This window comes from Echiichthys vipera (assembly GCF_963691815.1).
Source record: "Echiichthys vipera genome assembly, chromosome: 11".
NCBI classification, from domain to species: domain Eukaryota; kingdom Metazoa; phylum Chordata; class Actinopteri; order Perciformes; family Trachinidae; genus Echiichthys; species Echiichthys vipera.
In genome coordinates, this window is record NC_139836.1 from 15,830,668 (window position 1) to 15,852,546 (window position 21,879).

The following is a 21,879-nucleotide window of genomic DNA, read 5'->3' on the forward strand; positions in this document are numbered from 1 at the left end:
TTCATTTATTTATTTCATTAACTGGTGGAAAAAAAACCCTGTTAACAGGTTAATCATATTGAATGCTGTAGACCATCATTTTACATAAATATAACATATGCAAACATAATCTAATGCTGCAGTAGTACCAGTATTTGATAGTTTGGCTCCCCCTACATAATCAGTACACTGTAGTTTGACCTGTGTTGGCTGTCAGGTGACGTTGACCTTCAGGGAAACTACATTGCCGTTATTCTTAGTCGAGGAGCGGTGTGGTGGCATTATATTTACCCTTTCACACACTTCTTATTTCTCTTTTGCCATGTACTAAAAGTATTGATAGATTCCTCTACAGTGGACTTGTGCCTCACGCTGTCAAGGCAATGTTATCTGGAAATTGTTGTAATGGTGAATCACTTCCTGGTCCGAGCATTTGCCCCCCTGTGAACTTGCAGTGGTGGTGATCTGTTCAGATAATAGTGTTTGTTTAAACCATTGGACTTAAGCCCCACCTCTGGCTATGCCATTGTACGTAGTTTGATTAATAGACAAAGTGAAAGCACTTTGTTGTCCAGCTCGGATTTGCCTCTGCTTCAGCTGCGCTCGTTGACCTAGGCTGTTTTCCAAAGCCCTTCTGACAGGCTGGGACTCTGTCTGGTTCACGCAGCCAAACTTGCTGAGCCAAAATTTCTCATAGCATAATAGGTGGCCATCAGCTGGCACCAACTTGCAGTTTAAACCGCGTCCTCCCTCAACCCCTCAATACAGAAACAAATATTTGGAAACCTAAGAGGCATCTGTGACGTGCACTTTCCTGTGTTTACTGTGTAGGCGAAGCAGACAAGCCGGCACAAAACAGGTCTGTCCACAAGTCTTTCCCACTCTTGCTCAGCTGAGAACTATAAGCACATGGGCTATGTCTCTGTGTGCATTTATGGTGTTTGTGCTGGATTAGCAAAGCCAGGGAAATGTTTCAAAGGTCAGCAAGGATTCCAGTGTCAGAGGAGAGACGCAAGAGAGAGCACGCAGGCAGGAGAGAAATGCAGGGAGAGGGAGAGAGAGAGAGGCTGACCAGTTCTCAGCTGTGAGTCAACGAAAGTCAACTTTGCTCTTAGTGGAGTGAGCTTTATGTCTAGCTGCCGGCTTGTCTGTCACTGTTTATTGTGTGCTTGTTGCACAGCGTGAAAATGGCATTCTGTCAATGGGATAGTGGCTCTTCAGAGCAAGCTGAGCTCACCGGATACTTTGCCTGAAAACAGCTCACTGTCAGGAGTGCAGCACTGTCAATGGATTATAGACTGTACGACTGTCAGCCATGGGAAACATCTGTGGTTGTGTTCGAGGCCCTAAAGAGGAATGCTATGTTGACCCCAAAAAAGCCCCACTGAGCCTTGAATCTAAAGAGCACAAAGGGCGCCGCTATTTTCAGAGAAAGAAGAGGAAATCAGAGGTCTTTCAGCCTGCTGGATCTCTCAGGAGTCATGGAAGGGAGGCTATTACAACCGAGGCCGTCTGCAGTACTGCCGATCCTCAATGTGCGCCAGATGGAAACGCAGAAGAGTCGCAAGCAGAATTGAATAAACCATCAGAGGTGGAGAAACGTCTGTCCAGGCAGGATAGCATCAGCACAGGCGTCTATGTTGGAGAGGTACCAGTTTTAATCCTCAGAGATCCCTGTAATCAATCAACCAAGAGGTTAGTTTACAGGTCGGGAAGGTTTTCCGCCGAGCAGACAGACAATGACAAAAGCAGGTCCACTGTAGAAGGAAAGCTTCGCTGTATTAACACAACTTCCAGAGGCGTCCCAGCTAAGGACGGACTGCTTGTGAAGAAGCTGTTACAGCGCCAGTTAAGGAGGGCTGTTAGCTTTGGAGCAGTGGAGCACATGCTGCGGTCTCCTAGGGGTAATGACAGACCCGGGAGTGAGGAAACGTTTGCCAAGATTATATGGGACTCTCAAGCACACAGGAGAAGGAGACGGAGGGCCTACACCTGCTCAGGTTACGTAGAACATCTTCAAGCTCCTGCCAAATGTATCCCCACCCAAGACGAGGTAAACTTAGAGCATGTTATTTATAGCCATTATTGGTGTGATTCATGATGGATTTGATTGGGGTAAAATGTAGCATGAACATGGCAGGGCTGGTGTCTAAATCATGGAAGTTATTGACATGAAAATATGTTCAAATAAAGCAACACCAGCTCACTTTGTTTAACTAATTTTCTTATTATATAATTTTAAACTTCATCAGCATGGTCTATTGTGCAGTGTATAGCATTATGTCATCGCTGCTGTGTTTTTCTGTCTGTGTTCACAGTTATTATTGTACACACAGTAACTCAAATCATAGGTTATAGAATGTACACAGGCTGTGGAGAAGATTATGTACTTTAGCTGCATAATTTTGCATGATTACCTTAAAACCTGTGTTCAAATATTTATGCCGCTCATCTGTATGTAACGACAGGAACAGTATGTTGACAGATTTTGTTTTTTGTTCAAGTCCAAACAATAGTTGACAAGTGTTATTACTTTGATCTTAATCAATTCTGGAGTGATAGTCGGCCCTTGTGTGTTTTTCGTGTGTTTTTCAGTTTCATTGGTGGGGCTTTGGTTGTGTAAACTGACACAAATGCTGTCTTATTTTATTATTTATATATGATCTCAGTGTAACAGTTGGTTTTGCATATTATAGTGATTACTGTGAAGTGATGAATGAAGTGCAGCACTCCTTCAACCCTGCACAGTTGCTGTTTGTCCCTCTTTATATTGGGTACACTAATGGCTGCCAGAGTTTCTATGAAAATTGTCACATTGTAGACTCTGCTGCTGACACAGTGACTGTCAGCCTGCTACAGGAACAGGAACAGGGTCAAGACTGTTAGTTAGAGTTTGTATCATATAACAAAGGACATTATTGTATTGTTTTCAGGCAACCTCCCTGTTGTTTAACATCAACTGTTATACAACGCTCTGAAACCACCCTGGTAGATAATTACAAATGCCCTGGGACAAATGTCAACAGCAAAATGTCTCCTGACTCAAATGGTAATTTTGTTTGCAAAAAAGAAAGCATGACAATGACTTTATAATAATAATGTTGATGCTTGTGAATCCATGATGGCTCAGTCGTATCCAAGTGTCCAGTATATGATTATGGGTAGGCTGGTTTGCGGGAGATTCTTCTTCTATCTTTTTGTCTTCAGGATGGCGCTATTTATGGCTTTAAGTCTGACCTAAGGCTGGGCAATAATTCAATATGATCATTTATTGTCATTCAGTGGAATGGTATTGTGATTAAATCATATATAAAGATATTGTGATACAAGTATGCCATCTAAATTGATAATAACAAGCATATTCTATTTCATTTCTAAGAAAATCTTATGTGAAATATGTTGAGGTAATATCATTTGCACTATTTGTGTGCATTTATGTAAACATAGTCATTGTATTGCATATTTCTTCTCTCTAAAATCTCACTTGAAACTGTTCTTTTGGTAAATTTTGCACAAAAGTTCTTAATAAAATATTAAATACTCTTTCTTTTAGTATATTTCTTATACATTTTATTTGTCATGTATTTAATTCACACAAGAGTCTACACAAATACCTTTACCATATGGTTATTTCATATAGACGTTTTATTTATTGAATTACCAGAAAACATGATATTTCGTGATATATATTGTTATCGAGATATGAAGTGACCTACTGTATAACGGACAGATAGTCATATTAGGGCATATCCAGCCCTAGACTGAGTTGTAGTGTGTCACTGTTGTTTTTATGGCTGATTGAAGTTCAACTTTTTAATATCCACATCTCTGTTTTTCTGCTTCTTGGTTTTTGTTCAAACCATGTTGTGAAAAATAGAAACAAACCTTTCAAGATGTATCCCATGTGCCTTCCGTGGCAAACTGAATTACAGTATTTCTGACATACTATAGTTGTTTCCACAAATTTGGTTGTTTGGGATGTTTGTTACAGGAAAAAAGTCGCTAAAGGCTTGAATCAATATTGGGGGTGAACTGTAGATATAAACTCCTGTTCAGAGGTGATAAATCCAGGTTTCCAACAACACTGTGGAACTCAACCTGTCAAGTGGCACTGTTTGTCTGAGGTCATCTTAATCCTAATAATAAAACGTTGCTAAGCTATTGGGTGATTTATTACACAACTCTATCTCACATTTTCCATGTTTCAAGTGCAAACAGGACTGTTAATGAGCCAAATAAGGAAACTATTACCCCATTTACACTTAATTCACACTTGAGTCTTGTCAACTATAACTTTCATTTTAAGTATGTCTCATTATTATTTGTGTTTTACAATAACTACTATCTCTGTGAAGCTTAAAACGTTACGCCTTTGGGACATATAGGTGTTTCTTTCATGCTGTGGTATTAAAGGCTGTAGCCTGTGTGTTTCTGATTGATATCACTCAGTAATGTTTATTCACAGAATTGTGGGTTTGAGTATCTGCGTCTCTGCACCAAGCCCCCACAACTGCACATCTAACGTCAGTGCATCTTGTATTTACGTCCTGTTTGACAGATCTCAGAGATCCATGTGACGGGGGAGTCCGAGGACATGACAGCCAAAGAGAGGCTACTGTTCTGGTCCAGGCAAATAACAGATGGCTACGTCGGCGTACGGTGTGACAACTTCACAACCTCCTGGAGGGATGGGAGGTTATTTAACGCCATCATTCATAAATACAGGTACTGTAACACCTGGAACTGCAGGGGTTTATTGGTCATTAAGTGGGTTTAATGGTCTTTTCTCCACATCTTTTGTTTCTTTCTTTTAGTTACTATGCCCTGTTGCCTTACTGATGTATTTTTCTCTCCAGGCCAGACCTGGTTGACATGAGCCGTGTGTCGACACAGGCCAACCGATCAAATTTAGAGCAGGCGTTTGGTGTAGCTGAACAGCTGGGGGTGGCCAGACTGCTGGACCCTGAGGGTAAGCTCCAAACACACTGTCATGTTTGCTTTGATTTAGAAAACCCGCTGAAACTTTTTCACACCTTTTTGTGCAATAAATCATGTGGAGTGAAGCTAAGAGATTTGTCTTGAGTAATAACTATTCTGTGCAGAGCTCATTGTTATGTGTTGCATCTGTGACCTTTTTACTTCCATCATCAGACGTAGACGTTCAGTCACCCGACGAAAAATCAGTCATCACATATGTCTCAACGCTGTACGATGCTTTCCCCAAAGTACCTGATGGTGTTGATGGAATCAGTCCTAATGTAAGTAGGTGGCATCAGCCCACCAGTGATTCCAAGTGAAAGCGCTGATAAGTGTGTCATTGCTGAAGATCCTTTTTCTCTAAACAGGATGTTGATATCAAATGGGTGGAGTATCAGAACATGATCAAATACCTCAGCCAGTGGATCAAACACAATGTGTCCATAATGTCAGATCGATCATTCCCCAACAACCCTGTGGAACTCAAGGTAAGGAAGAATATTAGCTTTATTTTGCAAAAGTTGAGCTTCAGCTGTCTCATTTTACAGAGTGCTTAGACTGAGCATGTTGTGTCAGTAAGGTGAAAGATAATTGTCTGCTTTAAAATAGCCCACGTGCAGTGACTATCTGCTGTAACTGAGACTTAAAGTGATATTGATGGATATGAGAGGGCAGCAGCATCCATTTGCTGCAAGAAGTCGATATTTTCTAACAGTGAAGACACTTTAATGTAGTTGTTTTAAAGAAAAAGGTAGAGTCCGGACAGATGCTTGGAGATCTTTCTTCTGCTTAATATCTTTTCTGATGCTTAATGGTACAAGTGTATAAACATATTTATTATAATCCCTGCTTTCGTTCACAGGCACTTTATACACAATATCTACAGTTTAAAGAACATGAAATCCCATTGAAAGAGAACGAGAAGACCAAGATCGAGAATCTCTATAAAATGCTTGAGGTAAAAGCTATGAATCCCAATTAAAAGAGCACGTTGCTTTGTTTGTAGTGCTATGCACTGTTGTGATAACAAATGTGGGTTTGTGGCATATCTGACAGATGTGGATCGAGTTTGGACGTATTCAGTTACCCCAGGGTCATCACCCAAATGATGTGGAGAAGGAATGGGGTAAATTAATTGTTGCCATGCTGGAAAGAGAGAAGAGTCTGAGGCCTGAGGTGGAAAGGTATGTGGAGGCACTGATTGTATTGATACTTTATATTTTATAACCTAATATAAGGTGTCATGTAGCTGGAGTCTTGATATGACCAAATGCATGATTTTAAGGCAACATACAAGGATTTAAAGCAAGAAATATTGTGGTCATGTGCTGCTTTTCTAAACGAAAAGTATTTAGATAAAGGAGCAAATATGAAGTACAATGTGTTTTTTTAAGGTTGGGGAGTGCATCATGTTGCAAGCTCACTAATGTCTCTACTGCAACCTGACACTGATGCTCAGAGATTGAGATTGATTAAAGTAGAAATCCCCTCACTGAATTTTTGCACGCTATGATATCATTTCTAACAACATATTTATGAGCTATTGTACACAGTATCTCTTGATCAGATTGACTGCAGAGTACAATGTATGATATGAGTATGATATGATTTAGTTTTGTTCTGCTTTAACACAAGATCAAGTGTTTTGCAAAATAAGCAGAAAACTAATGAATTTTGTGTAATAAAATAGTGGACATTAGGTGTTTTCAGGAACAAAATCATGACTGCTCTAAGATCTAGTTACTTTAAAAACAGAAAGTTACAAATACAAAGAACACAAAACAAGCTCAGTCAAGTTTTTGAGCTCTATCTGGTGCTCTGTTTCCATCAGTGTTTGTTTGCTGAGTCGATCTTGTTTCTATGGAAACTCAATGCTAAGTCGAAAAACTGGGAAGTTCTCTGCTGACTATAGTTTAAACAAAATTACATCTTCATCCCTGCCTCTGTGGTGTGTAAACACTACATATTTACAGCCTTAATGTTGGGTGTGGTAAAAACAGGCAGAAACAGCAATTACAGCAGTTTGGCAGTGCTTTGTACATTCTCAGTTCATATAACAGCGCACTGCCTCGACCTGCTATTTCATTTTTATCCCCTGAGGACAGCACATTATTTCAGGGTGGGAGGCACTTTACACACTCCACACCTGGCTCTGGCACTATAAATATGAGCAAGTTGAAAGCAGCTTCACCAGTTAAGAAACTGTCAAGGCTAGGTCAAGGCTTGGATCCATCCAGAGGGATGTTTAGGATGAGAAATGTAACATTAATTTGAGTCACTGGGAATAGCAGCAGCTGTTTACCACGCAAGATGGCCTATTTGAGTGGGTTCTCGTCCGTTAGCAACAGTAGCGTTACCAGTTTTGGCTCCAGTGACACTGCTCTCACTGAGCCATTACGAATTAACAGATCAGTCGTTCTCAATAACAGCATTGCTTATGGATCCAGGTGAAGTTACACCGTGTTTTGTGAAGATTTCTGGGATTTTGTTAAAGTGATAACAACTGCAAACTAACAGTTTAATCTTTTTGTTTTTGTAGACTTGAGATGTTGCAGCAGATTGCCAACAGGGTCCAGCGGGACTGTGTTAACGGAGAGGACAAGCTGGCGTTTGCAAGAGTTGCCCTACAGTCTGTAAGTTTTGTTCAATCTCGGTTTCCCAATGAAACAGCACTGTGTGTACATTCTTTGTTGTGAGTTTTTAAGTCTCTCTCTCTCTCTCTCTCTCTCCCCTTTTTAAGGATGCAAAACGTCTTGAGTCTGGTATTCAGTTCCTGAATGAAGCTGAGATTGCTGGCTACCTTTTGGAGTGTGAGAATATTCTTAGGCAACAAGTGGTGGACATCCAAGTTCTTCTGGATGGGAAATTCCCCTTTGCAGATCAACTTGTCCAAAGGTACAAAGTATATCCTCCTGCAAAAACAACACACTGAATGTTCTCATGCTTTAAGACATCTCATATTGTTGTTTTTTTTTGGATACAGGGTGTCCAAACTCCGGGATGACCTTCTTGCCCTGAGAGCAGAGTGTTCTTCTGTGTACAGCCAAGGTCGCACCTTGACCACAGAACAAACCAAAATGATGATTTCAGGCATCACACAAAGCCTGAACTCTGGCTTCTCTCAGAACATCAACACAGGCCTGGCACCAGCCCTTACTCCTGCACTCACCTCAGGGGGGTTAGGTACCCCCGGGTCCACATTCACCTCTAGCCTTACACAGTGCCTGACCCCGTCTTTAACCCCTGCCTTGGCCCCCGGTCTGCAGCCTGCTTCTGTCCAGAGCTACATAGGGAGTGGTGGCGGCATGGACCCAGGCAGCCTCAGGCATTTGAAACACATGCAGATCCGCAAGCCCTTACTGAAATCCTCACTGGCAGACCCCAACATGACAGAAGAGGAGGTCAACATGAAATTTGTTCAGGACCTCCTGAGCTGGGTGGAAGACATGCAGGTGAGTAAGCGCTATCAGTTTGTTTATTATGGACTGTATAGCTTTAATTGTAAAATAAGATGCTTATTATTTGATTTTATTTCTGCATTAAAGTTGCAACTAGATCGTTCAGAGTGGGGATCTGATTTGCCAAGTGTGGAAATGCATTTAGAGAACCACAAAAGTGTACACAGAGCCATTGAAGAATTTCAAATGAGTCTTAAAGATGCCAAACTGAGTGAGGTAAGCATGTTTGAGTTTTTCCTCTTTCTAGCTTCTAATCTAGATGGAGCTGCTGATGCCTTAACCCACTCTCTGAATATTTTATTTTTCTGAAGAGGAGACAAAAAAATGAAAACATGTTTTTCTTTTCTCAGATTCAAATGACCATCCCCCTGAAACTATCTTATTCAGAGAAATTGAACAAACTAGAAAACCAGTATGAAAGGCTATTGGTAAGGGATCTGTTTAGTTCAACAGTCACAATCTAAAGTTTGTGCTGCTATACATGCTATAAATTAAATTAGTGTTTTTTGCAGACTGACTTTATGAATGTCTGTTCCTTTCAGAGCTGTTCAAGAGAGAGGCAAAGTCACCTGGAAAGCCTGCAGGACATTGTGTCAAAGGCAACTCAGGAGCTCATCTGGCTGAATGAGAAGGAGGAGGAGGAAGTCGCCTTTGACTGGAGTGATCGCAACAACAACATCTCCAAGAAAAGAGATTACCATGCAGTACGTTTTCTTTTTTTGTTTTGTTTAAAACAATCAATTGTAACTCGACCTATGAAATCTTCCATGCAGAGAGATGAACAAGGGCTTGTTCAGGCAATTAATTTTTGGTCTATACAGTAGGTCTGGCTACATTACAGCTGCATTAATTAAATAAAACAATGATCTCAGTGAAGGGATTTATACATTGCGGCCAGAATGATTGGCTTCATACTCTGCTCTGTGAGATAGGATATGGGATTGTGTGAGAGGATGGAGTGACTGGGTCTTTGCTATGGCTGGATGCCAGAGATACTCAGCTTAATGTCTTTATACAGGACCTGATGAGGGAGCTGGATGAAAAGGAGGAAGTGATCAAGTCTGTGCAGGACAAGGCAGAACGCCTTATGATCAAGAACCACCCAGCCAGGCTCTCAATTGAAGTAAGCCCTATATTTTTTTTCTTTCTTTTCTGCATACTCAGCTCTGCGGTCAGTATGTCGGTAGCGTCTCCACCCTGCATACGGCTCCCACAATAATTAATGTGAAGTCCTTTAATCTTGTAATTTTCCAGCTATCCAGTCTTATTTCTGAGTTGCTTCTCTTCCAGGCATACAGGGCTGCCATGCAGACGCAGTGGAGCTGGATTTTACAGCTCTGCTCATGTGTAGAACAGCATCTCAAAGAGAATGCTGTTTATTTCGAGGTGAGTTGCTGCTTGTTTTTTTTTTCCAATACAGCACAGTGTATTGTGACCCATCTAATGTCTTGTTCTTTTTCCCCGTGCAGTTTTTCAGTGATGCCAAAGAATCCATGGACTACCTTAAGAGCCTGCAAGACACCATTCAAAGAAAATACAGCTGTGATCAAACAAGCAGCCTACACAGACTGGAGGATCTCATTCAGGAGTCCATGGTAAACTGATTGAAAGATGTGTGAAGTGCGTGTGCATGTTGAGATAGTTGCAAATAAAAATAAAGGACACAACCTTTTTTTCTTCCTATGTGGCGTGTCCGTAGGATGAGAAAGAGCAGCTTCTTCAATACCGCAGCACAATAGGTGGGTTAGTGGGAAGGGCCAAAAATATTGTGCAGCTTAGGCCCAGGAACCCTGAAAGCCCTGTGAGATCCTCCATCCCTGTCAAAGCCATCTGTGATTATCGTCAGATTGAGGTATGCAGAGGTTCTCTAAGCCATATTACACCATATTTCTTCTCAGTTTATGAGAAGTTTGTCCCAACTCTTTCAGATTACCATTTATAAAGAGGATGAGTGCGTACTGGCCAGTAACTCTCACCGGGCCAAGTGGAAAGTTATCAACCCAGCAGGGAACGAGGCCATGGTTCCCTCAGTCTGTTTCACCGTGCCTCCACCCAACAAAGAAGCTGTTGATATGGCGACCAAGTGAGATGCTAGGATTCATTTTGTGTCCTGCAGTATGCTTTACTTCAAAATAAATGTTTTTGAATGTTACTGAATGCACAGGCTCTGGTGACCTTACTTTGGTGGGATACATGACTATTTTGTCTCTGGCTTTTCCTGCAGAACTGAACAGTTGTACCAGAATGTCCTGGCACTCTGGCACCACTCCCACATCAACATGAAGAGCGTGGTGTCTTGGCATTATCTAATGGCTGATATACAAGCCATCCGCAACTGGAATGTGGCCTCAGTATGTTTGTGTTAATTTAGTTTAGACTCATACATTCTGATTTTTATAATCAGCCTCAGTTTTGATTATCATTCTAGGAAAAAATACAACGCTAATGTTTGTGTTATTCCCACTTTTATTTCTCTGCAGATAAAGACCATGTTACCAGGTGAGCATCAGCAGGTATTAAGCAACCTGCAGTCCCACTTCGATGAGTTCCTGGAAGACAGCGAGGAGTCCGAGGTATTCACAGTGGCAGATTGTGCTCAGCTAGAGAGAGACGTTACGGCCTGCAAGGAGTACTACCAGGAACTGCTCAGATCTGCAGAAAGAGGCAAGGCTCAGAGTCCCTTCTTGTCCCTCTGAACAAGCAGCTGCTAGTGTACATTATACACAGCACACGACGGAACTCATGGCTCTTTAAGCCTTTTAAGTCTTAAGTTAATGCCTTTTGGAATTATGTTGTTATTTTATGGAATCAAGAGTTTCTATGATGTTTGTTTTTTCTTGGAATGAAAAGAAAAATCTGAAATGTTGTCAATGTTTAGTTATGGTTTTTGAACAGGGTGGAATATCTGGAGAAAACTATACAGAATACTTACGTTGTTACGTTGTGATGTTAAATAGGGGACGAATACACGCATACAAAGTAATTTTAATATATGCCCCCTTTCCCTTTTCTCCATTAAGTTCTCATCATATTCAAACAATTTTCCTGATTTGTGTATGACCTCACCTGAGCAGTGTACAAAATGTCATTGATTTATCTGCATTGCAACAGGTCCTACTCCTTATACTGTGATAATGATGCCACCTAGAGGTGCTTTTATGTACCAGTTAATGTGTGTGAGTCTTAATGTAGGTTCAGCATTCCCTTTGTTTCATCATGTGGTATTGTCTATCAAATAGTTGTGATTTTCAAAAGCAAATGTATTCTAGCCCCCCCAACCCCGCCAAAAAAAAACCCAGAAAAAAAAACCTGTGCTTTCTCAGTTTGAAACTCAAATGTTTTTATACTCATATTTTCCCGATAAACAGAGGAACACGAGGAGTCGGTGTACAATCATTACATCTCAGAAATACGCAACTTCCGGATGCATCTGGAGGCACATGAAGAACACCTGATCAGGCAACTCCGCACACCGCTGGAGAGAGACGACCTGGAGCAGAGTCTGCAGCGCATCACAGATCATCAGGTATAATGTGCATCTGGGTAGCAATAGTCATTTCACTTTTTCAAAAATGTACTGGTTTTCTTATTTTAATTCTGATTTTCTGCCATGCCACTCTGTAGAAGAAGGCAGCGGAGCTGAATCAACTGAAGGGGGACCTTGACGTTATGAAAGAGAAGTGCGAGCTGTTCCTCAGACAGGCTGCAGGTTCTCCTTCTGTGCCAAAGCTTTCCTCTGAACTCACCGTCATTGTTCAGAGCATGAGCCAAGTGTACTCCATGTCTTCTATTTATATGGACAAGTAAGTTGCCATTGTCTGCAAATAATCATGGTCTCATTTGTTTAATATTATTTTTACTAGATAGATTTTTTTTTTGCATTAAAGGAATACTTCACCAGTTGAAACATTAATATCTATTGAAAGTGGACCTTATATGTAGTCAAAACGTAACATACATTTCTAATTTGGTGCCTTCATGGCAGAGAAAAGGCTTTATGGTGCTTGTGGATTGAAAACAACAACTCTCATAATGCACCACAATGCACAGCTGTGCAGGCAACGCCCACTGGTACAAAAAAACAACAAAACTCCCCCTGGACTCAAACTAAACAAACCAAAAGACGGCTCTCTCCTGTCTCAGGGGAATGACGCAGGACCATTCAAAAATATGACTTGGTTTCTAACGATACAAATCTTAATGCAAATGGTGAAGTATCCCTGGTGGTGAAGTAGCTAAATTGAGGCATGATCCCTTTGCACTGCAGGCTGAAAACAGTGAGCTTAGTGGTGAAGTGCAGCCAGAGTGCAGAGGCGCTAGTTAAGGCCTATGAATCCAAACTCTATGAGGAGGATGCTATGAACCCTGATGTCAAGTCCATCGAGACAGTCATTTCAACACTAAAGGTGATACTCTATGGGATTCAACATTTCACCAACATTGGCTGCATTTTAGTTCATTTTCAGTTACTATTTAACTTTCTGATCATAGCAATGGCGGACAGAGATTGATGAGAAGCAGGAGGTGTTCCATGATATGGAGGATGAGCTGCAGAAAGCACGCGTCATCAGCGACCGCATGTTTAAGGCACATAATGAGCGTGACTTTGACCTCGACTGGCACAAGGAGAAAGCTGATCAGCTGACTGAGAGATGGCAGAACATTCACTGCCAGATTGATAGCAGGTTAGTGTTATTTACTTCTTTTATGATTTTTTTTTTTGCTCTATAAGAATTTACATTTGCCATTTGTGTGCAAGTATTTTAAGTATAAGTGTGCTCATTCAGATTAACCGTTCAATTTCAGGCTTCGGGACCTGGATGGTATGAGCAAATCTCTGAAAAACTACAGAGACACCTACGGTAATCTTGATGAATGGGTTAGAGAAATGGAAGCAGTACAGCTAAAGGATCATGAAAACAAACCTGAAGATAGCAAGGCATTGGCTGAGCTGTTGAACAAACAGAAGGTACGACAAGAGTTAACTTTTTAACAACAAGATAAAGAAAGTATATACATGGTTGTATACATATTTTAAAAAATGTATTTTTCAGGTCCTTGTTGCTGAAATTGAACAAAAACAGAGCAGAATTGACGAGTGTCAGAAGTACTCAGAGCAGTACTCATCTGCCATAAAGGTTAGCTAATTTATCTTACATTTTCTCATGGTTTCTCTTATAAGATTATATAAAATAAAAATTAGCAGTTAGTTCCAATTCCAGCTTTGTTGGGAAACCACCAAGATATGATCTTAACTGAAAATTGCTGTAGTTAAGAAAGAAACAACTTTGCACATAAATCTCTTTTTAAGGACTATGAACTCCAGCTGATGACCTTCAGAGCAATGGTGGACTCCCAACACAAATCACCTCTCAAGAAACGGAGGATGCAAAGCTCTTCGGATGCCATTCAGCAGGAGGTAAACAAACAACTAGAATTTGAACCTTGGTAGGACTCAAGATGTGTGATCTATGTAGAGTGTGTTACACTTCTTTTTCTTTGTTTAATCTCACACAGTTTATGGATCTACGAACCCGCTACACTGCTCTGGTAACACTCATGACACAATATGTGAAGTTTGCCAGTGAAACACTGAAGAGAACGGAAGACGAGGAGGTGAGAAATTCATATTTTCAACACTTACTGACTTTCTACATTCACAGAAGCTTATGCAGAACATTTTAGACCTTTGGGGCTATGTGGACGCTTAAACCTGAAATGCCTGTTTAGCTTTACCTTCTTATCTTTGCATTGTTATTATGTCTTCCGTTTTGCATCAGCATATTTTGCAAACTCTGTGTAAATAATGCAACATTTCTGTATTCCCTTTGAGTTCTTGACTTCCTCTGAGGGTTGTTTTTATTATCATATATGGTCAGCTCATCACAGGTGAAGACATTTGTTTCATTGCGCAGAAGAAGCTTTGGAAATGCGTGAATGCGGTGCATGTCTGCATGTACAGTAACTCTTTATTGCTGGTGATGGTGACTTGCTGGGAAAAGAAACTTTTATATTCTTTCACAGAAAGTCTTTCTCATATGACCTTTCTGTGGGAAAATAAAGGCATCTCCAGGAGTTTGTGTAATATTATTTTGTAAGTATTAGTATTGACAAAGGTGCAATGATCAAGTCAGTGACAAGTGCAATTAAGATAATCTTAAATAAATCTAACATATTGTTAACCCTTCACAATATTTCTGGCTAAAATCATGCCATCTTGAAATTGCAAAGTCCTGGAGAGTTTGTTTAATATGGCTTCCGCAAACAATTAATTTCACAAATTATAATTTAACATGAATCAGTGGATGACTTTTTTTTTGCATTATAGAACAGAAAGGCTTTTGAGAGAGCAGAAAATACAAAAAGGACAGAAAGCGAGGAGCTCCAAAAATCTGCAGGGGAAATAGAGATTATGCAATTAAAGCAACGGCTCCAGGAGCAGGAAGCTTTGCTGGTCGAAAGACAAGCACAGATGGAAAACTTGGAAGGAGAAGTAGAGACACAACAGAAAACAATTTATGATTTAAACATTCTCAAATCACAGTTTGAGCATGATGTTAATCAGTATTGCACTAAGTTAGAGATAGCAGTAAAAGACAAAGCTTCCAGTAAGCAGGAATTAAGTCACACAAAACAGTCCATTGAGCAGTTGGAAGCCAAGTACTCTTTGGCTCAGAAGAAACTAGAAGATCTCTTTAAAAAAACCAATGATGGCCAAGATCTTAACAAACAGAGGCCCAAACTTCAGAGCAAAACAAAAGAGGATGATGGTACTGAGGAACAGGTGCAAAGTCGAGTCCAAGCTAAAGGAAACGATCAGGCTCAGCAGCCTTTGGCATATGACAATGAGACAGAGTTATCTGCAGTCAGAGAAAATGACAGCATGATGGCAGATGCCCTGCAGAAGAAAGTAGAGGAACTAGTCCTGATCCAGCAAAGAGCAGAAATTGCTGAGGAGAAAGCACAAAGTTATAAAAAGCTGTTGGATGACAGCAATAATAGGCTGAAGAAACTTCAGATGGACATGGGAACTGAAAGGAACAACATGAGACAGAAGGCAGAGGATCTCCAACAGGAAGTGCTGAACATGAAGAAATCCATCAATGAACTTCAAGAGGAAATCAGATCTCTCCAAAGAGCAAAGTCCTCATTGGAACAAAATGTTTTTTTCCAAAGCACTGAAGTTGAAGGCCTTAAGGAGCAGCTAAAGATCACCCAAGGAGAACTGCACAAGAAAGGCTCTATGGAGCAGGAACATATTCACAAGATTAACAACTTAGAAGAAGAGGTAGCTTCCAAGCAGGCAGTAGTAGATCAGCTGAAGTTTAAATGTAATGAGCTGACAAGCATACATGTCTCCTCTGACAGGGATTTTAGAGATCTGCAGAGCCAGGCAGAGTCATTGAAGAAAGACAGATCCCTTTCTGAACAAAAGATCAAGTCTTTAAAGGGTGAGATAGAGAGCTGGAAACAGCAGCTTCAAACAGCTAAGGAAGAAAACACCTTTATGAAGAGATCTGAGCAGGAGTCACAGCTCAAATGTAAAAACCTTGAAGCAAAACTTCTGAAAAGTGAAGCAGTTGCTTCTCAATTGCAGAAAAGTGTAGATGAGTTAAAACAAGTAAATGCGGAGATGGAAAAGAATCTGAAGAACTTAAGAGCCAAACTCGATCAGGTGACAATGGAAATTGACAGCAAGGAACAGCAAATTAAAATTTTAAAGTCTCAGGTGGAGGGCACCAAATCACAGGTTAAAATTATTGAGGAGGAATTAAATAAGAAAACACAGACTTCATATGAGCTTCAAATGAAACTTCAGGATTACAGTGAGGAGGTAAGGCAAATGACTGAACTGCAGCAGAAAATTAAAACACTTCATTCAAAAATTGCCAATTGCGAGAAAGAAATAACAACTTTGAAATCAGAGCTGGAGTCAGTGTTTGCTGAGAGGAATTCTGCGAATCAAAAGATCCACATGCAAAATGCTGAAATTAATGATTTGAACATGATGCTAAAGAAAAGAAACACAGAACTGCAAAAAGAATCTGCAGAGAGTCAAAAACATCACAATAAAGTCACGGCGTTAGAAGATGAGCTTTTCAAACAGAAGCACAGTATTGAAGGGTTAACTTGCAGCTCAGAGAAAATGACAGAAAACCTGAAGCAGGAGCTGTATGCTCTTCAGAACGACAAGAGAGCATCAGAAAGGAAAGTAGAGGACTTGAATGGTAAACTGTCAGAGCTCAGCTCTTCCCTAGAAAGAACTAAAGACGAATTGTTGAAAGAGACCAGAGAAAGGAAAATCAAAGAATCAAAAATATTGCAGATGGAGAGTGAGCTTCAGAAAAATAAAGTAACAATGAAAGAAGTCATATCAAGTTCTGATGAATCCCGATCAAATCTGCAACACGAAAATGCAATCCTTAAGAGGGAGAAAGCTGAGGCACTAGAGAAAAGCATGTCATTGGGATCTGAAGTTAGAATGTTGAAAGAAAATATGCAGCGCACCGAAAAAGAAGCTGAGGAAAAGCAAAAAGAAAACTCTGTCCATCAGCTGAGGTCCCAGCAGATGGAAGAACAACTTGAGAAGTGCAAGAAAATGCTAGAGGAGTTGAAAAGTAAACTAGACCTGCAGAAAGAGGGCTACGAGAAGCAGCTATTGCTTGTGCAAACTGAAATAGAGAAAAAACTAATTTTACTTCAATCTGAAATATCAAATGAAAGTGGGCAGTCAAAACAGCAGTCACATAGTGCAGAATTAGAAGAGATGCTTAACAAGTATTTCAAACAAGAAGTCAAACAGATAAAAACAGTGCATCAAACCAATGTAGAAACAAAGCAACAGCCGGAGCAACAGCTACAATTACAGATCAAAATGGACCAACTGCAGCAAGAAAAAACAAAGCTTGTGAATGACCTCTCAAAGGCAGAATCACAAGACAGACTTAAACTCAACTCAAAAGTAAGCACTTTACAAAGCCTTGGCAATGAACAGTCAAATGAGTCATCTAAGTTGACAGATGACAGTGAGCGGAAACTGATACAGAAGGAAAATGAAGCAAGAGCTCTTCGGGAACAAATTGAGTCCTATGTCAAAGAGGTGAGAAGTCTTCAGGAGAAGCTTTTGACGCTCGGGGTCAGGATGAAGACTGAAAATCAGAGGATAAACAAACAGGAGGTCGTAGAAACCAGTCGCTACTACGGGATAGATGACAAGGCCGCTTCGTTGCAGCCAGTACATACAGTGAAGCAGAAGATGGAGCCCTTGTATGAAAGTGGAAAATGGAACCTGGACGACGAGATTCTCAAAATGAAAGCATCCTCAGAGGTATGGTTGAAGTTAGTTCAGCATAACTGCAGCATAATATTATATTTATAAGAAATACAGTATATTTAAAGAGCTATTTTTCCAATTTTATTCCGGGTCTGTGTCATGGCAATGAAGGCACTGTGTTCACATGAAAAGTGTTTGGCCTGTCTGCGAGGAACGGTACACAATGCCCGTATTGACATGATACAGACCTGGATTAAAAATGGGTAAAGTATTTCCTTAAATGTAATGCAGGTTTTTCAAACATATTTAAGTTATTTGTTATAGTAAACTGTAGTCCTCTGTAACTTAAAAGTTCTTCCAATGTCACATCTACAGATGGCAACAATGGACAAAGTCAAACAAGATAAAATGGAGGTCACTCAAAGCCAAACCCTTCAGGATTCATTAACCAAGAAAACCTTGAATAGCTCTACTCAGACTCTCATACAAAAAGATGTGCAAGATGTCAGTTATAAAAGCCAAATAAAACCTGATGAGCCCATGACAGCTACAGCACATGGGTACATGGCTCTGTGCGGACTAACTGACCAACGGCCAAATGAAACACATTGCATCACTCAGACAAGAACGTATCGGATCAAAGAAACACGAGAAACTATGAAATCATCAGACAGTGATGGAAAACTGAGTGTGCTATATTCACTTTCACAAAAGCTCCCAGAACTCAAAGGCAGCCCAAGTATTCAAAACTTGATCAAGTTTAAGACCTTGGATGAAGAGGTTTTGCGAAAGTTTGAGATGGGCCTCATCACAATGGAAGAGTTGCAAGCGTCACTTGCTCAGTACGCTGGCAAACCAACTACTATTGCTGGAGTTTATGTGGAGTCAAGTCAGAAAAAGATATCCTTCCTGGAAGCTGCTGAGAAGGGCTTCTTAGCAAAGACATATGCTCTTGAGTTCCTGGAGGCTCAGGCTGCAACAGGAAGCCTTACAGATCTGGCCACAGGTCAGACACACTCAGTTGCTGAGGCTCTGGAGAAAGGTTTTATAGAGACAGGCCTAAAAGAGAAACTGATAGATGCTCAGAAAGCTGTTAGTGGTTATATTCATGCTGGCAAAAAGCTTTCTGTGTTTCAGGCAATGGAAGAAAGGATTCTCGATAGATACAAAGGCAAGAAGATCCTTGAGGTCCAGGTAGCCACTGGAGGACTGATCATCCCAGAGATTGGTGTCAGGGTGCCGGCTAGCATTGCTGTTGATCAGGGTCTTTTGAACAAGGAGACTCTACAGAGTCTTTACGATCCAGTCAGTAACCCCAAAGGTTTCCACAACCCTGACAGTGGACAGAAAGCATACTACTCTGAAATACTGAAGACATGCCTTTATGACATAGACGGTGGTGTGTTTCTCTTCCCATTTGGGGAGAAACATCTAACGAACACCTCTCCCATGAGCTGTCATAGAGTGTCCGTTGTCAGCAGCAGCTGTGGCATCGAAATGTCTGCGTATGAAGCATTCAAGGGTAGACACATTGACAAGAGGACCTATCTGTTTCTGTCACAGCAGGAAAGTGAATGGCAGGAAAAGTGCATAGTTGATGCCAGCGGAAGCCCACTTCACATCATCACTGATGTCAAAAATGGCCGACAATTTTGTCTAGAGTCTGCCCTGAGTCAGAGGTTTCTTGAAATATCTGAGCTCGAAAACTATCGCAGTGGGATTCTTAGCATCTATGAGATTGCGGACATCATATTTTCAAGAATGGTTGTTGTGGAAGATGTTAACAGCCCCATTGCTGGTCTCTGGGACATCACTCGGAGGAAGAGACTGTCAGTTCTTCAGGGTTTTCAACAGGGCTTCACTGATAGATCCACCGCCTTAAGGCTTTTGGAGGCCCAGGCCTGCACTGGAGGCATTTGTGATCCCTCTTCAGGGGAGAAAGTTACTCTTTCTGAGGCTCTCAAAAGAGGCCTTTTAGATGAAGCATTGAATCAGCAGCTCGAGCAGTTTGAGCAGGCATTTAATGGCATTGTTCACCCCAAGACTTTGAAGACCTTGTCTATTTCTCAGGCTCTTCAGGAAAATCTCCTCCCAAAGGATGCCGTTTTTCGCTGTATCGAATTCCAGCTCCTGACTGGAGGATTGATAAACCCTGACACTCATGACAGAGTCTCACTCGAAGAAGTAATTCACAGTGGCCTTGTTGACAAAGTTACCGCCTCTGTACTCAAAGATGAGAGGTTCCAGACCAAAAGCCTCACTTGTCCAAAGACCAAGAGAAGAATCACATTCAGGGAGGCACTTGAAAGAAGTGTGTACGACTGCCACACTGGGTTAAGGTTACTGGAGGCTACAAAAACTCATGGTTTTGGAGCCAAATCAACACTTCATTACGTTTGGACGTATAAATAATAAACACATGTAATATATTCTGGTCCATAGCATAAAAGAGAAAACCTGCAAATAGTATTTCCTTTGGTTTTGTGCTTGGTTGTGAAGTTACGTTGACTTCACTGTTGAATGTTCTTTTTTTCATTTTTTTTTTTGTTTACACATATTTTAATACAGTGGTTGATATAACTGACAAGGGCTCTTGAGCTTTGGTGGTTTTTAGTCTGATTATAAATGTATTTTGGCAATGCCCCTCCCTTTTAGGATTCTTCCCTCCAGCGTTTTTTGTTTGTTCACTTTGATACAAAAATAATATTGTCAAAAACCCATCTGTTCTAATTGTAGAGATCTGTTGATGAGGAGAAGAGAGAGCATGGTGATAAAGTTAGCAAACTATTGCACTGGATGTCCAATGTGAAACAGACCCCCAACAATGATGGGAATGCTATGAAAGATAGCAATGCCAACACAGACGCTTCTAATAAGCCCCAGGTAAATAATGTGTATTGTTTTGGTGTTTTTCTGGTGTGTCCTGTTTGAAAATGATATGTTGTACATGGGATAAAACCTTTCTAATCAAAATTATATCCCAGCCTTTTTGCTGTAGCAGTGTATGATTTCTAATAAAAACACACTGTTTACTTTCTGATTCATGTAATCCATATATTTTACACTTTAGGTAGAGGGTGTCATTTCTTTATCATATCCCCTGTACACAGAACGATGGTAAATATTATGGATTCCATGATATATTTGATGATTTCAATCACCCCCAACTGATTCAGTCACACCAAAGTTGCACAAGCACTCACATTTTAGAAACAACCTCAGTGACAAATAAAGTCACCTAGGTGGTAATTGAAACATTAGACTACACCTGAGATTTTTGTCCCTGTGCATTCAAGGAAACACGTATTATACATATGGTCCAAAGCTGACATTATTCAAGTGAAATTTGAAATACATTTAAAATTTCCCTTATGTGTCCTGGATTTCACACTGGATTTCACAATGTAACTGTGCCAGAAGCAGTTTGGTGATCCTGAGGGGATTAGTTGTCATTGTCATGGTTTGTCAGAATTAATTATATCCAGTGTGATAGAATAAACAGATACATTAAAGGAGTTTAGACTATCGTAACACATGTACAAAGCAACTTGCCAAAAATTAGAGCACTGACTTATTTAACACGTTGCTTTTTCTGCAGAAGGTGCTTTGCATCTCTGTGGCCAGTTTGTGATTAAAGTTTAGGTAAATTGTGTACATTTAACTGATTTGACATACACCACCCAGCCGAGTGTTAACTCTCTCCGTTCAATACCTTTATGTAATTAATTGTGCTGTCATCTTGGCCGTGAGCCCTGGACATTTGATTTGATTTTTGTTGTAAATATTGGAACTATTGTAATTAGTTATGTACTAGTGATTTTAGCACAAATAAAATATGCCAGTCAAGTGTCTTAAATGAAAATGTATTTCATCATTTACATTTTCTTGTACATTATGCACACAAAAATATAAATTCCATTCCAATTCTAACAATTACAAACTAATAATGACAGCTTTGGACCTCCTATTTTAATTTTTTTTTGTCAAATTATGAAAACTCTTCTCTGAAACGGTTTCTAATATTCTGTCCCTCTATTTAAGGCACTCAAATAATGCATAATGCAGTCAAATACAACAATGCCACAAATGACACTTGAAAATGAATTGTTCTGCACATTCTCGACATTTTAAGTTTGAAAAAAGTTAATATTTATTGCATAGGCTTTTAATTGGATTGTAGCATTTTGTGCA

General features: G+C 40.3%; 2 protein-coding genes across 15 annotated transcripts in view; both read left to right on the forward strand.

The window, feature by feature from the left end:
- dst (dystonin) overlaps positions 1 to 21,879 on the forward strand; it is a 98,994-nt gene that overhangs the window by 25,573 nt on the left and 51,542 nt on the right. For 12 of the 14 annotated variants that reach the window (XM_083922824.1, XM_083922814.1, XM_083922822.1 and 9 more), the window contains 28 exons: positions 4,538 to 4,704; positions 4,836 to 4,948; positions 5,131 to 5,237; positions 5,325 to 5,444; positions 5,819 to 5,914; positions 6,013 to 6,140; positions 7,496 to 7,589; positions 7,697 to 7,851; positions 7,940 to 8,408; positions 8,502 to 8,630; positions 8,765 to 8,842; positions 8,957 to 9,118; positions 9,433 to 9,537; positions 9,705 to 9,800; positions 9,884 to 10,009; positions 10,114 to 10,266; positions 10,343 to 10,497; positions 10,639 to 10,765; positions 10,895 to 11,078; positions 11,783 to 11,940; positions 12,039 to 12,217; positions 12,682 to 12,820; positions 12,906 to 13,099; positions 13,221 to 13,383; positions 13,469 to 13,552; positions 13,726 to 13,833; positions 13,932 to 14,030; positions 20,425 to 20,571. In XM_083922824.1, the coding sequence (XP_083778950.1) occupies positions 4,538 to 4,704; positions 4,836 to 4,948; positions 5,131 to 5,237; positions 5,325 to 5,444; positions 5,819 to 5,914; positions 6,013 to 6,140; positions 7,496 to 7,589; positions 7,697 to 7,851; positions 7,940 to 8,408; positions 8,502 to 8,630; positions 8,765 to 8,842; positions 8,957 to 9,118; positions 9,433 to 9,537; positions 9,705 to 9,800; positions 9,884 to 10,009; positions 10,114 to 10,266; positions 10,343 to 10,497; positions 10,639 to 10,765; positions 10,895 to 11,078; positions 11,783 to 11,940; positions 12,039 to 12,217; positions 12,682 to 12,820; positions 12,906 to 13,099; positions 13,221 to 13,383; positions 13,469 to 13,552; positions 13,726 to 13,833; positions 13,932 to 14,030; positions 20,425 to 20,571 (4,035 nt within the window). Of the gene's footprint in view, positions 1 to 1,725; positions 2,033 to 4,537; positions 4,705 to 4,835; positions 4,949 to 5,130; positions 5,238 to 5,324; positions 5,445 to 5,818; positions 5,915 to 6,012; positions 6,141 to 7,160; positions 7,404 to 7,495; positions 7,590 to 7,696; positions 7,852 to 7,939; positions 8,409 to 8,501; positions 8,631 to 8,764; positions 8,843 to 8,956; positions 9,119 to 9,432; positions 9,538 to 9,704; positions 9,801 to 9,883; positions 10,010 to 10,113; positions 10,267 to 10,342; positions 10,498 to 10,638; positions 10,766 to 10,894; positions 11,079 to 11,782; positions 11,941 to 12,038; positions 12,218 to 12,681; positions 12,821 to 12,905; positions 13,100 to 13,220; positions 13,384 to 13,468; positions 13,553 to 13,725; positions 13,834 to 13,931; positions 14,031 to 20,424; positions 20,572 to 21,879 lie in introns of those variants that run through there. The other 2 variants (XM_083922816.1, XM_083922817.1) reach the window with 2 other exon arrangements.
- On the forward strand, positions 14,096 to 20,464 carry LOC310953707 (uncharacterized protein). The gene is made up of 2 exons (XM_083922830.1): positions 14,096 to 17,742; positions 18,064 to 20,464. The coding sequence occupies exons 1-2, from the start codon at positions 14,827 to 14,829 to the stop codon at positions 20,098 to 20,100; spliced, it is 4,953 nt and encodes a 1,650-aa protein (XP_083778956.1). The 5' UTR covers positions 14,096 to 14,826; the 3' UTR covers positions 20,101 to 20,464.